The sequence below is a fragment of the Protopterus annectens genome, chromosome 13.part0, assembly GCF_019279795.1.
Source record: "Protopterus annectens isolate FY-2018-M chromosome 13.part0, PAN1.0, whole genome shotgun sequence".
NCBI classification, from domain to species: Eukaryota; Metazoa; Chordata; order Ceratodontiformes; family Protopteridae; genus Protopterus; species Protopterus annectens.
In genome coordinates this window covers 976,669,539-976,683,512 of record NC_056747.1, presented here as the reverse complement: position 1 = coordinate 976,683,512, position 13,974 = coordinate 976,669,539, and the positions used below count along the sequence as shown (strand labels likewise).

Below are 13,974 nucleotides of genomic sequence, written 5' to 3'. Positions count from 1 at the left end.
ATTGATTTGTTTTTAACATCCAGCATCCGTGGCTTCTATACGCATGATATGCATATATTTATATAGCGTATAGCATTAGAAAAATGATTGTTTCTTTAAGGACAAGTATTTTCTTATAGTAATTTATTAATTGTTTAATTGTTATGTTTCCTATGTTTTAAATACTCTGTTAATTGTTTTTTAGTTGTCTGAAGAAGGTAGGACACTGATCCTACTGAAAGCGCTAATTAAATTATGGTTGTTTGAAGTTTATCTGTTTTTTCCGACTGCTTACACTGCTACCCGCCTTTGTGGTTTACCAGTAGATGAAAGACTCGCCACAATGGACAAACTCATCTGTGTTTGGATATGTTGGGAAATGCTTGTGGTTTCTTTTTTTAGAATACTTTGGGGTATGTCTTGTTTCATCCTTAACCCTCAATGGAATGTGTCCAAAGGCCCATAGCAGAGACAGCCTTATTATACACACCCAAGACAATCTTAATTCTTTGACTCCAAAGGAAAGATCACAGTAGACAGAATATACAGGCAAGCAAGTTAAAGATCCAGAAATGAGATGGCTTTTTTTTAACAGATGCCAGTCTCAGAGTGGACCTGCCAGTCTGAGGATATGAGAAATGTGATTGGCTAAAGCTTCATTAAGGGCGGTACCACTGATACCTGAGCTGGCTGTTTTTTTTTTTTTTTTTCTTTCTTTCTTGTTTTTCCCCAGCTGATTCAGACCAGACCTGTAGGCTAGGATGGCTCTCTGTTTGGTACAGATTGTGAACTGCAGCACTCTGGATGGGAGATGCTTCAGTGAGAGTTGTACCACTGTTTTAGCAGGATGTCATTTAAAGCAGCCAGATCCTGCAGGTCGGAGAGGATATCTTGTTTATTCTACTGAGATGAGTGATGCAACTCCTAGCACCACATCTACATTTCTGACCCTTTCAAAATAAGATCTGTGGTTAGCTATACATCCTGCATGCAGTCCAGTGTTTGGCATGGTTAAAGTATAAAGGATTTTATAATGGGAGCCCAGAAAAGTTTGCGTAAATTGGGGAACAACCAGCAATAAGACAGCATGGTTTGGTAGAAAAGGTCAAATCTTTCCTTGCTCAATTTGGGTTGGAAGTCAAGTAGAATTTATTTATTTATTTATTTGTTTATTTTATTGTTTTTTTTATTTATTTACACATTTATTTATGTACTTATTTTTAACAATATAGTTTGTAATGTAGTAGAAATGGATAATTTGTTATGGTACTATTTCTTAGTAGGAAATTAGAGCAATAGATCTGTGGGCATAAAGTGATAAATGCTGTGACTTATTAGGGAATGCAAACATACTCTCCTAGTGTCCAAATGAGCACCGCTAGTAAAAGTATCCAACAAAAAGTAACCAAAGACTCAACAGTCTCTGATAATTTAATGAAGACAGAAAACGAAAAGCAATAAACAAAAAAAGCTTTTGAGTTAAAACCAACTCTTCATCAGTGTTCAACACAACCTCTGCTAGAATTGCATTTATACTAATGGGCAGCATAACAATTAATCAATTATCAAATTATGACAAAAAATCTAATACAATAACTAATAAAACCATATAGAAACAGTTTACATAGTAAAAATCAGTTTACATTGTAAAAAACATTTTGCATAGCATTTTTGAAAGTGCCCAGTAAAAAACAGCATACTATCATACTATCATAAAAACTCTCTTCTAGGAGAGTGCGTTTGTATCCTTGGATTTTCTTTTTATCCTTTTGCCACATCTCTGGGAGTGCCAGCATTATGGATGTACAGCCTGGTTCATCCACTGAATATTTTCAGGATGCTACTTTGGCAAGTACTGCTTTATAGAACTTACCTGTAGTTAAAGAGAATCCTCTGCTTGCATGTGATCTTAATTCACATGAACTGCACAAAGATATTGCTTTACCTAACCAAGAATGGTGCGCAGTCACAGAAACCTGGTTCAAAGCTGCGGAGAGCACTCCAGCCATACCTGGTTACTCATCCTATCATACATTCAGACCCCAAACTGTGGGCAGCAAAGCCAAAGGAAGTGGAGTTTCAATATATATTAAAGACACACACACCCCTCCAGGCTGGTCAAACAGTATGATGCACAGGAGACAGTCCAGGTGCAGTTAACCATAGACAGGACCCCTATACAAATCACAGCTAGCTACTGGTCCCCAAATCTGACTCAAGATGCCCAATCTGCCTAGACCTCTTTGAATCTATCAAGATTCAACCCTTTACCCTGATACTAGCTGACTTTAACTACCCAAACACAGACTGGAAGAACTAGTCATGCCAGAACACAAATGCCCAGAGATTTCTCGATTTTGTCAATGCAAATGCTTTGGAACAGCTAGTCAATATCCCCACAAGAGGTAATAATATCTTGGACTTGGTATTAACCAACATGAGTAACCACTGCAGCATCATCCTCCCTTGTAAGATCCGACCATAAAGCGGTCACGTTCAAAGTCACCATCTCCCCCGACCCTCCCTCTAGCTAGGATCAAACAAAAAACCTTCTCCAAAGCTGATTACAGCCTCCAGAGGGATGGTCTAAACAGCTTCACAGCCCCCTCCCCCTCTCTAGGAACTGGTACCAGTATTCCAAACTATACCAAATTACTATACGAACATTTATAAAGCTGCATGGAATCAGGAATACCTGACAGGACTAAATCATCCTCCGTAAGGAAAAGTAAACCTGTCTGGTTGACATCTGCAATAAATAAAATCTATAACAAAAGGAAAAAATTGCTGTCCAGGACCAAAAAGGAACAGGTGCCAAATTGGAAGCAATATCTCCTTAGCCTAAACAAGCAAATAAGAGCACTAGTGAAATCTTCCAAAGCACACTTCGAGTCCAAATTGGCCACATCTACTAGCGACAATCATAAGGCCTTCTTCACATATGTCCGTAATCTCAAAGTTAGTACCCAGATCTGTTCAGAACTGGTGGTCAACGACACTGCATATACAAATGTCACAGATATAGCAAACTTGCTGGCTGAAAGATTCAGTGAAAATTTCACCCCTCTGTCCCCCCCATCAGTAAATCAGGAATCAGGAAATTCCCATTACCTGCCCCCTTCCCCTTATATCTAGGGATCAGGACATCACTGCTCTGTCAAAGGCAAAAAATACAGCCTCCATGGGACCCAATAACATTCCAGGCTGCATGCTACATGAACTCAGGCAAGAACTTGCAGCACCATTAGGTGCCCTATTCAATCAAAGCCTGAGTATCAGTTTTGTCCCAGCTAAGCAGAGGACAGCCACTGTCATTCCCTTTATACTAAGGTGGAGCATCCACCCATCTGGGAAATTATAGACCCATCAGCCTAACTAGTCTGATCTGCAAGGCCATGAAACGGATTATTATGGACCTCATTAACAAGGACATTGGCAACCTCCAAACACTTGATCCCATGCAGTTTGGCTTTGTCAAGGGGAGGTCATGTCTGTTAAATTTGGTTGACTTTTTTGAGACAGTCACCAAAGCCATGGACAAGGGGAAGACAGTGCACACCACCTACCGTGGACTAGCCAAAGCCTTCAACACTATTCCCCACTCGGGCATAATAGATAAACTCTCTCAACTAGGCATCTATATGTATGTTACCAGATGGGAAGCTAAATGGCTCACTAACAGAACCCACCTAGTCAAAATAGGGAAAGCCACCTAAAGCAGTAGACTCGTATCGAGTAGCATACCCCAGGGTTCAGTCTTGGGGCCTCTGTTATTTGGGATATACTTTTCTGTGGTGCAGGCCAAAATCAGTGGGCTATGGCTGACCAAGTGTGAAGATGACTGCAAGCTGGGCACTGTCATAAATTCCTCTAGTGACATGGACATCCTCCAAGAAGGTCTCACCCAAACAAATGACTGGTGCCAGAAACATGGCCTCAAGTTGAATACAAAAAAATTCATAAGCATCTCTTTTGCGGAGAGTGATGTCCCCACAAATTATCACATTAATAACAATGTCCTAAACACGCAGTCAGTCATGAGAAATTTGGACACCCACATTGATAGCAACCTGAATTTTGACCAACATGTTGCTTCCATTGTACAGAAAGCTTTCTACATGGCCCACCTCATAAGTAAGGGTATCTCATCCAGGGACAAGGTGGTCATAACATCCCTGTATTCTTCCCTTATAAGGCCCATTATTGAGTACAACACCCCACTCAGCATGTACCTTGCAGAGCACATGTAGCAGCTGGAGGGACCACAGAGGTTCCTTACCAGAAGAATCCAGGTCCTCAAAAATCTACCATACACAGATAGGTCTAAAAGCCCTATCCCTCTACTCTGTTTCATACAGACTTCTCAGAGGTGACCTCTGTCTGGCATACAAGGCAATCTCAGACCCCGCCTTGATGGGACTGTTGCATATCTGCAAGTCAAGCTCCACTCGAGTAACCCACACATACAGCCTCAACCTGGTCTATGACATCAACAGGATTTGTTGGTGGGACAGATTTGTGTCCCACAGAGTTCCCCATCTGTGGAATCGACTCCCTCTCCACGTCAAGCAGAGTACCTCTTTACCCCTTTTTAAGCGCAACCTGGATAACTTAATGGGAAATAGAAAATACATCCCTGGGATTCCACCAGTGTCCCTGCTGGACAGGGGCATCGGGTGCTGATTTGTTTATACATGGGCTAAACTCTTGGCTAGGCTTATAAGAGCCTCGGGGCCAATAACCTAGTAACTTCCTATGATCCTATGATGCAGTTATTCTTTAACTGATGATGAAATGAGGTTGTTAGATAAGGGATTAACTTTTACTCCTTCTGCAGAAGGTAGTATTAACAACTGTCTCACTGAACTACGGTTCTTTACAAGGAATGCTGAACTGAAAATGTTATATAAGAACAAACAAAATGCTAATGATCAGTTCAAGCATAAGAGTTTATTTATATCTAATTATACACCTGTGGTCAAAGCCTTTTATGAGATATGTGAGGACGAGTTCTATAAGATATTTTTAGTGAACAGTGTGACAAATATAATCTTACTGCAAGTGAGGGAAAGCTCTGTATAATTTATGTGCCAATGAAAGTATAATCATTAAGCAAGCTGACAAGGGTGGGAAAACTATAATTATTAATAAAGAACAATACTATTCATGGATGTATAAGCTTTTGTCTGATGGTGACACTTTTAAGAAAATAAAGTAGATGTGAACAGATTTATTTTTGATATGAAAGCCCAGAGATATGACTTGCTTCTAGAAGGCTCTATAACACCTGAAATGTATAATTATCTCTATACAGCTGAACCAGTGATACCCGTTATTTATGGGCTGCCAAAGATACATAAGAATGTTTGCATTCTACCAATGAGATCTATTGTTTCTGGTAATAGGTGGGCTACAACTGCCTTATAAAAGTATTTCCCCTCTCTTATTACAGAGTTGGAGCTATATTAAAGACACTAATGATTTTCTTCAGTCAGTCTATAAATGGTATGCTATTAGGCAACCAACTAATGTTATTTTTGCTACCTTAGATATTAGAGCTTTACTTACGGTTATCCCTAATGATTACGGGATTCAAGCAGTGAGAGAATTTTTAAATACCCACAGTACATTTACAGGAACCAAGACTGAATTATTATATTGCATGCTTGACATAGTTTTGATTAATAATATTTTTATATTTAATAAGGAATTTTATCACCAGCAACTGGGAGTTGCTATGGGCACCCCAGTTGCTAATACTTATGCAAATCTGGTTCTTGCTTAATGGGAAGGGCAATATATTTATAATGACAATTCTACATTTAGAAATCAACATCTTGTATGTTATGTTTGTTTTCTTGATGATATCCTGTTAGTTTGGACTGGAAATAATATCCAGTTAGAATCTTCTGTTGCAAAATTACAAAAACACAACTGATTTTCTTACTTTTGACTTAGTATACGCTAATCAAGTTATACATTTTTTGGATGTTACCTTATCGTTTAAAGATGCTCAGATTAATAATACTATACATAGGAAACATGTTCATACTACTACGTTTCTACATTATGACAGCATGCATCCTAGATATATTTATAAGAGTATTACAAAAAGTCAATTTGTTAGGGTAAACAGACAGTACTAGTAATGAACTATTTACAACTGACCTTTCTGATATGAGTAAAGAATTTCAATCCAGGGGTTATAATAAAGCCATGGCTGATAGGATTAAAGAAAATGTTCTTGCTGAACGAGATACTTTTGCTAAACCATTATTTTCTGATAGAAGTTCTGCACCTCAGTATAATAAATCTATTAATAACACAGTGAGATATATCATGAAATATAATACACGCAGTACTTTGATTAAGAATGTAATTTGTAAGAATTGGCCAATTTCACTAATATTGATATTAAAGAATTATTAGGACCTAGTCCTTCTGTTACTTTTAGTAATGAGAAAAATTTTAAATCTCAGCTGTGTTACAAAGACTTTAGAATAAATTATGTGACGTAAATGTAACATTAACACCAAGGCCATTACACCATGCCATAATTGTTTGATACGTAGTTATATTAACGTTGAATCTACTTTTATACACCTCATAACTAAACAAGCTTTTCATTTTAATACTTTTGTTACATGTTTCTCTGATAATCTAGTCTATTTAGCAAACTGCATTAAGTATGAAAATTTTCATATTGGTAAAACCAACCAAAAATTGAAAGAAAGGATACAATCGCACCTTTTATTTTATTTTTTTATTATTTATTTATTTATCATTTGTTAACCTGGAAAATCCAACTTGGAATGAACCAATTTTCAGCAGAGGCCCTGGGAGAAATGGTCTAGATGCATGTCTTTGTAATGTGGGAGGAAACCAGAGCACCCAGAGAAAACCCACACGAACGCAGGGAGGACATGCAGACTCCACACAGAAGGCTTGTATTTAAGCCAGGTGTTTTACCTGCCCTCACATAATTAATCCATTTATATTCTGCAACTTCAGTCTTAGTTGCTATATCACCACCCCTTAAAATTTCCTAAATTTTCTGTACCACTCTAAACTGAGAATCGAACCGGAGAACCTCTTGCTGTGAGGCGACAACGTTACCACTGTATCACTGCACCGTCTGTCTGTGTCTGCATCTTTGGAAATAAGAAGAGAGATGGACACCAATGTATTATTTAAACATATTAAAATGTATGGTAAAGAACAAAGTTTTAAATTTAGAGTGGTACAGAGAATTTATGAAAATTTAAGGGGTGGTGATATAGCAACTAGGATTGAAGTTGCAGAATATAAATGGATTAATTATTTTAGAGCAGATAAACCACCTGGATTAAATACAAAAACTAGTATAAAACCTGCATTGAAACTTAGAAAAGAGTTTTTATGATAGTATATTGTTTTTTACCGGGCACTTTCAAAAATGCTATGCAAAAATGTTCTTTACTATGTAACTTGATTTTTACTATGTAAACTCTTTTTATATGGTATTATTAGTTACTGTATTACATTTTTTGTCTTAATTGGATAACTGAATACTTGTTATACTGGCCATTAGTATAAATGCAATTCTAGCAGAGGTTGTGTTGCACACTGTTGAAGAGTTGGTTTTAACTCTAAAGCTTTGTTGTTTATTGCTTTCTGTTTTTTTGTCTTCATTAAATTATCAGAGACAGTTGAGTCCTTGGTTACTTTTTGTTGGATACTTGTTATGGGATGGTATATAATGACTCAAATGACTACAAGCAGGTAACGCCTTATTATTTTTTCACTTTCATTACAGTCTGATATCAGATGGGGTTCACAGAAGGTGCCTATCTTTTTTGAGGGGAAGCTAGACTACAGTTAAAAGTGCAGGGCAGCTGTTTGATCAGATTAGCCTAAGGACATTATATGCATTTACAGGTTACAGTCTGAAATTCATCACTAAAACTACTGGTCTTTCATTTTCTTCACAGAGGAAGGGCCCATTAGAAATGTGCACAAAAACTGCCTGTTTTGTCTTGTGGGGAAATGCTGCAAATGAAAGCAGAGGGATATTACATTACTCGTGCAAATACATTACTGAAATGGATAGTTTGGGGAGTGATCGGGGTACGCATACTTGCACAACAGCAACATGTTGAAACTACTTTGGTCATTTTTCACAGCTGAGTAGTAGTGCTGAGGCTGGCTATTTTGAAAGCTGGCAGAGAATAATGTGAGAAAATTTTAGTTGGTCTTATCTGCGGTAACTGTGAGATCCACCCAATTCATTTTTTACTGTACAGCAATGATCTGACTTACTGAATAGGGCAGCAGCAAATTGTGCTCTTTTGGTAATAGCATTGATCCAGTCTAAGTAGCTGGCCAAAGAGTCAACTGATAAGGAAGATTGGTAAATACTAGAGCTCCATAAAGTAGACTACGAAGCAGCAATGGCAGCTGATTTTTGAGCATGTTCAGTCAGGTAATATCTGGCTTTGTACATGACCCCCTAGTCTTTGATGTGTTTAATTGTGTTACTGACATGTATGTCAAACCAAAGACTGACAGCGGTGACACTTAGCAACTTGGCATTTGAGACTATGTCTAGTGTTAAATTCCCTGAGGACAGTACAGCATAATTATACATGTGAGGAGAGATTTTCGGCAAGAAGAACATAAGTTTAGTCTTTTTAGCATTGGGTATTGGTTAGATTGTTGCAGCCAATACTCGATAGATCGATATAAAGCTTGAGTGACCAACTGAAGTTAACTTAAGGAAGGAGCTGAACAAACGAATGTAGAATCACTGGCGTACTGAATGACGGTAGCAGGGCCTGATGCAGTGAGAATGTTATTAATTGATATACTGAATAATAAAGGTCCAATTACAGATCCCCAAGTGACTTCTATACTGACAGGGAGAAAGTTTATGTATGAGGTTTACCATTTGATGCTTTGGCTTCTGCAACCAAGGTAGCTTTTGACTCACGGAAAGGTGTCATCAGAGATGTGGAAGCCTTTGAGAGTTTGGAGCAGTAAGTGATGTTAAACAGGGACACAGGGAAACTGTGTCCTTGTTTACAAAAATAACATAATTAGCCTTACTAAAATTCCAGACATTCCTAGCCTTTAATTAAAGAACCTACTTCTGAACAACATACAGTCAAAAGGTTACATACATGCTACAACTATTATTGTTAGTCCCATGAAGGAAATGTTCTGTCTCTGGACTATGCTACCCTATGCTCTGATTTCGCCATACAAGTATTAGAACTGCAGAGAGATAAAAAGCAAAGTGCACTACTGAGAACTTGGCAGTTATAATACAAGTTAAAAATGAAAGTACCATGTGGCAAAAGCTGAAACCCTTAGTCTGAAACTTGTCACCTCATACTTAAGTCACATAACATCTTTATGCTTTCAAGTCACCCCGTAAAAAAGGACATTTGTTCTCAGTGGGCTTACCTACAAGGGAAGCTAAAACCAAACTCCAACAATAAAACAACCTTAGTGGTTTTAGTATTTTAACATGAAAGTTGCCAATACCTTGTCAGTGTACTTGGGCTTTGTGACCTACAACTGACTGCCTTGTGTCTAACACAAGAGCACAAAAGCAGAGTTTGTGCTTCTCATTTAAAAGAAGAGCTTTAAATGTTAGTTTTGAATTATGATCCCTCTCCTTTCAAATATGGCCACAGAAAGAAAAAAAAATGATGCAATTTGCAACCAATGTGATGTCTACTGTGACAATGTGAGGGATTGCCAGCTATGCCATGAGAAGTAGGGCAGTGGATGTGTAAGAAAGAGGTCATTGTCTCCCTCTACTCTTCCCTCATTAGGTCAACCATCGAGTACAATGCCCCATTTGGCATGTACCTCACTAGACACCCTGCAACAACTGGAGAGGCTGCAAAAGTACCCCACAATGAGGATCCTAGGCCTTAAACACTTGTCCTATATGGACAGACTCAAAACACTCCAACTATCCTCTGTCGCATATCGCCTACTTAGAGGCAATCTCTGCTTGACTTACAAAGTCATGTCTGACAGCTCTGTTAGAAATGCTACATCTAAAGAAATCACAATCCCTTCGCACCACAAGCTCCAGAGACCTCAACCTCATTACCACAATCAACAGAATGTGCTGGAGCGACAGTTACATAACCCAGAGACTGCCCAAGCTATGGAATAGACTTCCCATACATGTCAAGCAGAGCGCCTCACTGGCCCTCTTCAAGAGAAATCTTGATGAGTGGATGGGAAATACAAAATTCACCCCTGGGATCACTCCAGTGGCTCTACTTGACAAAGGCACTGGGAAGTAAGGTCGGGTGGCACTATGCCAGTGTAATCCTATGGGCTAGGCTTGTAAAGGCTCCAGGGCCATTAGCCTAGTACACACCTATGAACCTATGATCACTGCCTTAACTTTCTACATTCTTGCAGAACAGGACTACATAATCAAGGCAATGAATTATGCAGTCTTAAAAACATAAAGTGCAATTTATTTTTAAGTCAGAATCCACTGAAACACCTATAACTTCACACTTATTTTTATTTATTTATTTTACATTTGTTGACCAGGTTAGATTGGCTGGGCAGGTTCCCTTTTTCAGCAGTGACCCGGGGAGAAAAGCTCCATTAAGTAAAAGTAAAAATACAGCAGTCAAGTATAAATTTATCACAGCATATTCTAACAGATAGAGTAAGCAATAAAAAGAAATAAAGAACTCTAAAAACAGTCTATGCATTACAATCACAAAAGAAAAGTAAACGTCGAAATTACCAAAATAAGGCTATCAGACAGTTTCTAAGAATGAACATCCATGCTCTGTGGACTTTTAAAAAGTGCACATGTTTTTTATCCACACCCTTAAGGTGCAGGACTGTAAAGTGTAAATCAACATGACACACTAATGCTGTGGGGAATAATGCCTCCTGAAAAGTGTAACTCAAGCTCCTTTGTTAGAAGTACCAATCATGGGCAGCATGTGCCAGATTTTAAATACTCTTTCTGTATGTAAGGACATGGTTCTTGAGAAATAATAAGATTAACACAGAAAGTACTCAATTGTCATTGAAAGGCATGCAGGACCAATGCAGCATGAATATCTCACAAATGCCCAAATTTCAGCTAGGTTCCTAATTCTGGCTCAAAATTTAGCTCTGTCTCTCCTACACATTTTTATGAATGAAAAAATAAAAAAATAACCATTAATAGCGTCACTTCGTACAGGCCTATTGTTGCTACAGAAAATAATGCTAATTCAGATTAATTTAAATTATATATTTTGTAAATCGGTTGAAGCAATATTTTGAAAGTGTCATTCTTTGCCTTATCCCTCCCTGTGCCAGAGTGCATAGCATCAGGAGCCGCCACCCCTACCCCTTCTTCCATTAGGGTCTGTCTCTGCCTGAATGGGAAGAGCTTATTTTAGGGGACGTGGCAGTCAGTCCTGCTAAGCTTTACTTCACATCTCATATATCTGTCTGCCTCAAGGGGACTGTTTGAGGAGGCGGAAGCACCCAAGGACCACCTCCAAACCTTAAAGCTCAAACATCCACGTAGAGGTGAGGAAAAGATTGGGACATGTAGAAAGTCACGAACGTTACAATGCTTGAAAAATACATGAAATACTTCGACGAAGTAAACAAGCCAAGGTCGTAAAGCCCATCATTTAAAATGGCGAGAAAGTACAAAGGCCCTTCGGTGACCGTAGTGATCAACTTAGCTTAGGTTAAATAAAATCACCGAATACTCCTGCTGTCTGTGTTTCAGTACTCCTGCTCTTCCTTCCACTTTCCTCGCAAGTTATAATCAGCATCATCATTCCCGTTTTAATACTTTTTTGCCCTAACTCTGACAGGTTTCCCAAAATGTCCCTTAAACACTACAGTGCAGTTTAGAAAACGCTTGTTTTTTAACACCAATATTCCAGGAAAAGATCAGTGCTATATAAAATGCGGATATGTTTTCAAGCATTCCGCTGGTATTTCAAATATATTCAATGAAGAAAAAAATATCACCGTATTGATAATAACTTTACAAGTGGTGGTTGATAGCCATACCTCTCAACTGTCCACATTTTTGCGTCATATTTTTGGTCTGCGCCTCATAAAATTTGTGGTTTTCTGCCAAATTACTGATGACTGAAATCACTAAGAATGATACAAAATCCATACGTTTCTGAAGGAAAATGTGTCCTCCCAAATAATAATAATAATAATCAGAGAAAAAGTAACGATGTACTTAAACTTTCTAAAATCCTTGTACTATTCCCTTACAAAGTTAACACAGAAACATCAGGTATACGCATTTTCCAAAGAATTTAAATCCAGTAACTGGAAGGTATTGTATTAAAATGCATGCATAATAAAGAACGATGTTTGCATTTAAGACCGAATCATGCTCTATAATCTGTCTTCAGGTTCTGCCCTCATTGATATTACAGAATAGAGACGATTACCTTGAAGTAGGCAAGCTGCAGATATCTATAAGGAATTCTTTTATCAAAGTCCCGGAGTAAGTCTGCTTTTGGTCGGTTCAGCTGAAACACTGGCAAGGTACTCTTGCAACCTTTGAGGCAGGCTGCCCGGCTAAGAACGTGGCCAAATGCTTCCAGCTCCATGAAGTTGCCCCATTCCCCCACCCGACGAGCCACCCGGCTGCAGTTGTGGCTGCAGAACGCCTCGCTGTCCCGCAGCAACCGGTGAAGCCGGAGGCTCATCTCCAGGTACTTGACGCTCTCCTTCCAGTTCTCAGCAGCATACTGGTCCAAGGCATAGCCGTAGGCTGATTCCAGAGGCATGAGTTCGGATTTGGGGAACCCTCTAAAGCTGTACTTCTCGTACTGGGCCCCACTAATCCCTAGCAGTGCTAAGAAGAGGGGCAGTGTACACATCAGGTTTGAGATACCCCGTAGCATTGCCAAAGCCACTTTCTTTAGGGGTCCTCAGAAAATCGGTGCCCCTACTGGTAGCGCTAGTCCCGCAATATGAAGTTGAAAACTTTTCGGCCCATCTCGATCTGAAAGGAAAAACCTAGCAGTCCGCCGGGTCTCACCGCCCTCCATTCATAAACACAAATGAAATTATAATCTCTTTTGGCTGCCCGTTAAGTGTGATCGAATATTTTCAAAATGGGAAAAATAGTGACGCTGCTGAAGATATATTTTAGTGAGATAATTGAATTAATGAATAAAGTGGCAATCCGTTTATATTACTCAACAAGCACAGTACACTGACTGTGTTGCTTTGTGTTTACTTCATTCTTTCATTCATTCTGCGATTACCAGTTTATCCAGTTCAGGGCTGTGGGGGAGCCAAAGTACAGACCCTTAGAGAGGAGTAAGACAGAATGGTGGACAGGACGCATAATCACCACCCTTTCTCAAAAGCAAGCAGTTTTTTGGAGAGGTTTAAGAGCGATGGAGCTAAAATTGGCACCAAAATCAGAGACCTCCGTGAAAACAATGACCAGTTGAGTGTTATGTTCTTAACTGCCCTTGATCTCCCAGAATGTCCCAAATTCTGCCTCATATTTTTATCCTGTCCCTCGTAAAACTTTTGATTTTGTGGCACCTAGTGCTTATCCATTCTTCTCCAAGTGCCTCCTTCAACTGTAAAAGTTAACAAGCAAAAAAAAAAAAAAAAACGCCGTTCTGATCTAACCACATGAGCCAGCTAGGTTCCATTTATGAGCCAGTGGATTTAAAAAAATCCTGATTCTAATACCACACACAAAGTGCTGAATTACTTCAATCTTGCAGTCATGTTCACAAAATCAGTATCCAAATTCATTTCTCAGCATCTCCTGAATGCACCTCCTAAAATCTTGCACCTGGGAGGCTGCCTCCTTCGCCCGCCCCCCAAGCTGCACATTTGAAATAAATTCCAATTTAAATTATATACAGATGTGAGTAAAGAGCAAAATCTGGAAGGGAACAAAACCAATCAGACCACAAAACACTGCACGCAGCCCCCATAAAATGCTCAACCAGTTTCAATGGTTGAAGG

General features: G+C 38.9%; 1 protein-coding gene across 1 annotated transcript in view; it reads right to left on the bottom strand.

Annotated features, from left to right (window-relative positions):
* Positions 1-13,238, bottom strand: part of P3H4 (prolyl 3-hydroxylase family member 4 (inactive)) — a 187,450-nt gene extending 174,212 nt beyond the window's left edge. The window contains exon 1 of the mRNA XM_044054798.1: positions 12,426-13,238. Coding sequence (XP_043910733.1) covers positions 12,426-12,884 — 459 coding nt within the window. The 5' untranslated portion in view covers positions 12,885-13,238. The remainder of the gene's footprint in view (positions 1-12,425) is intronic.
* Between the last annotated feature and the right edge of the window lie 736 nt (positions 13,239-13,974).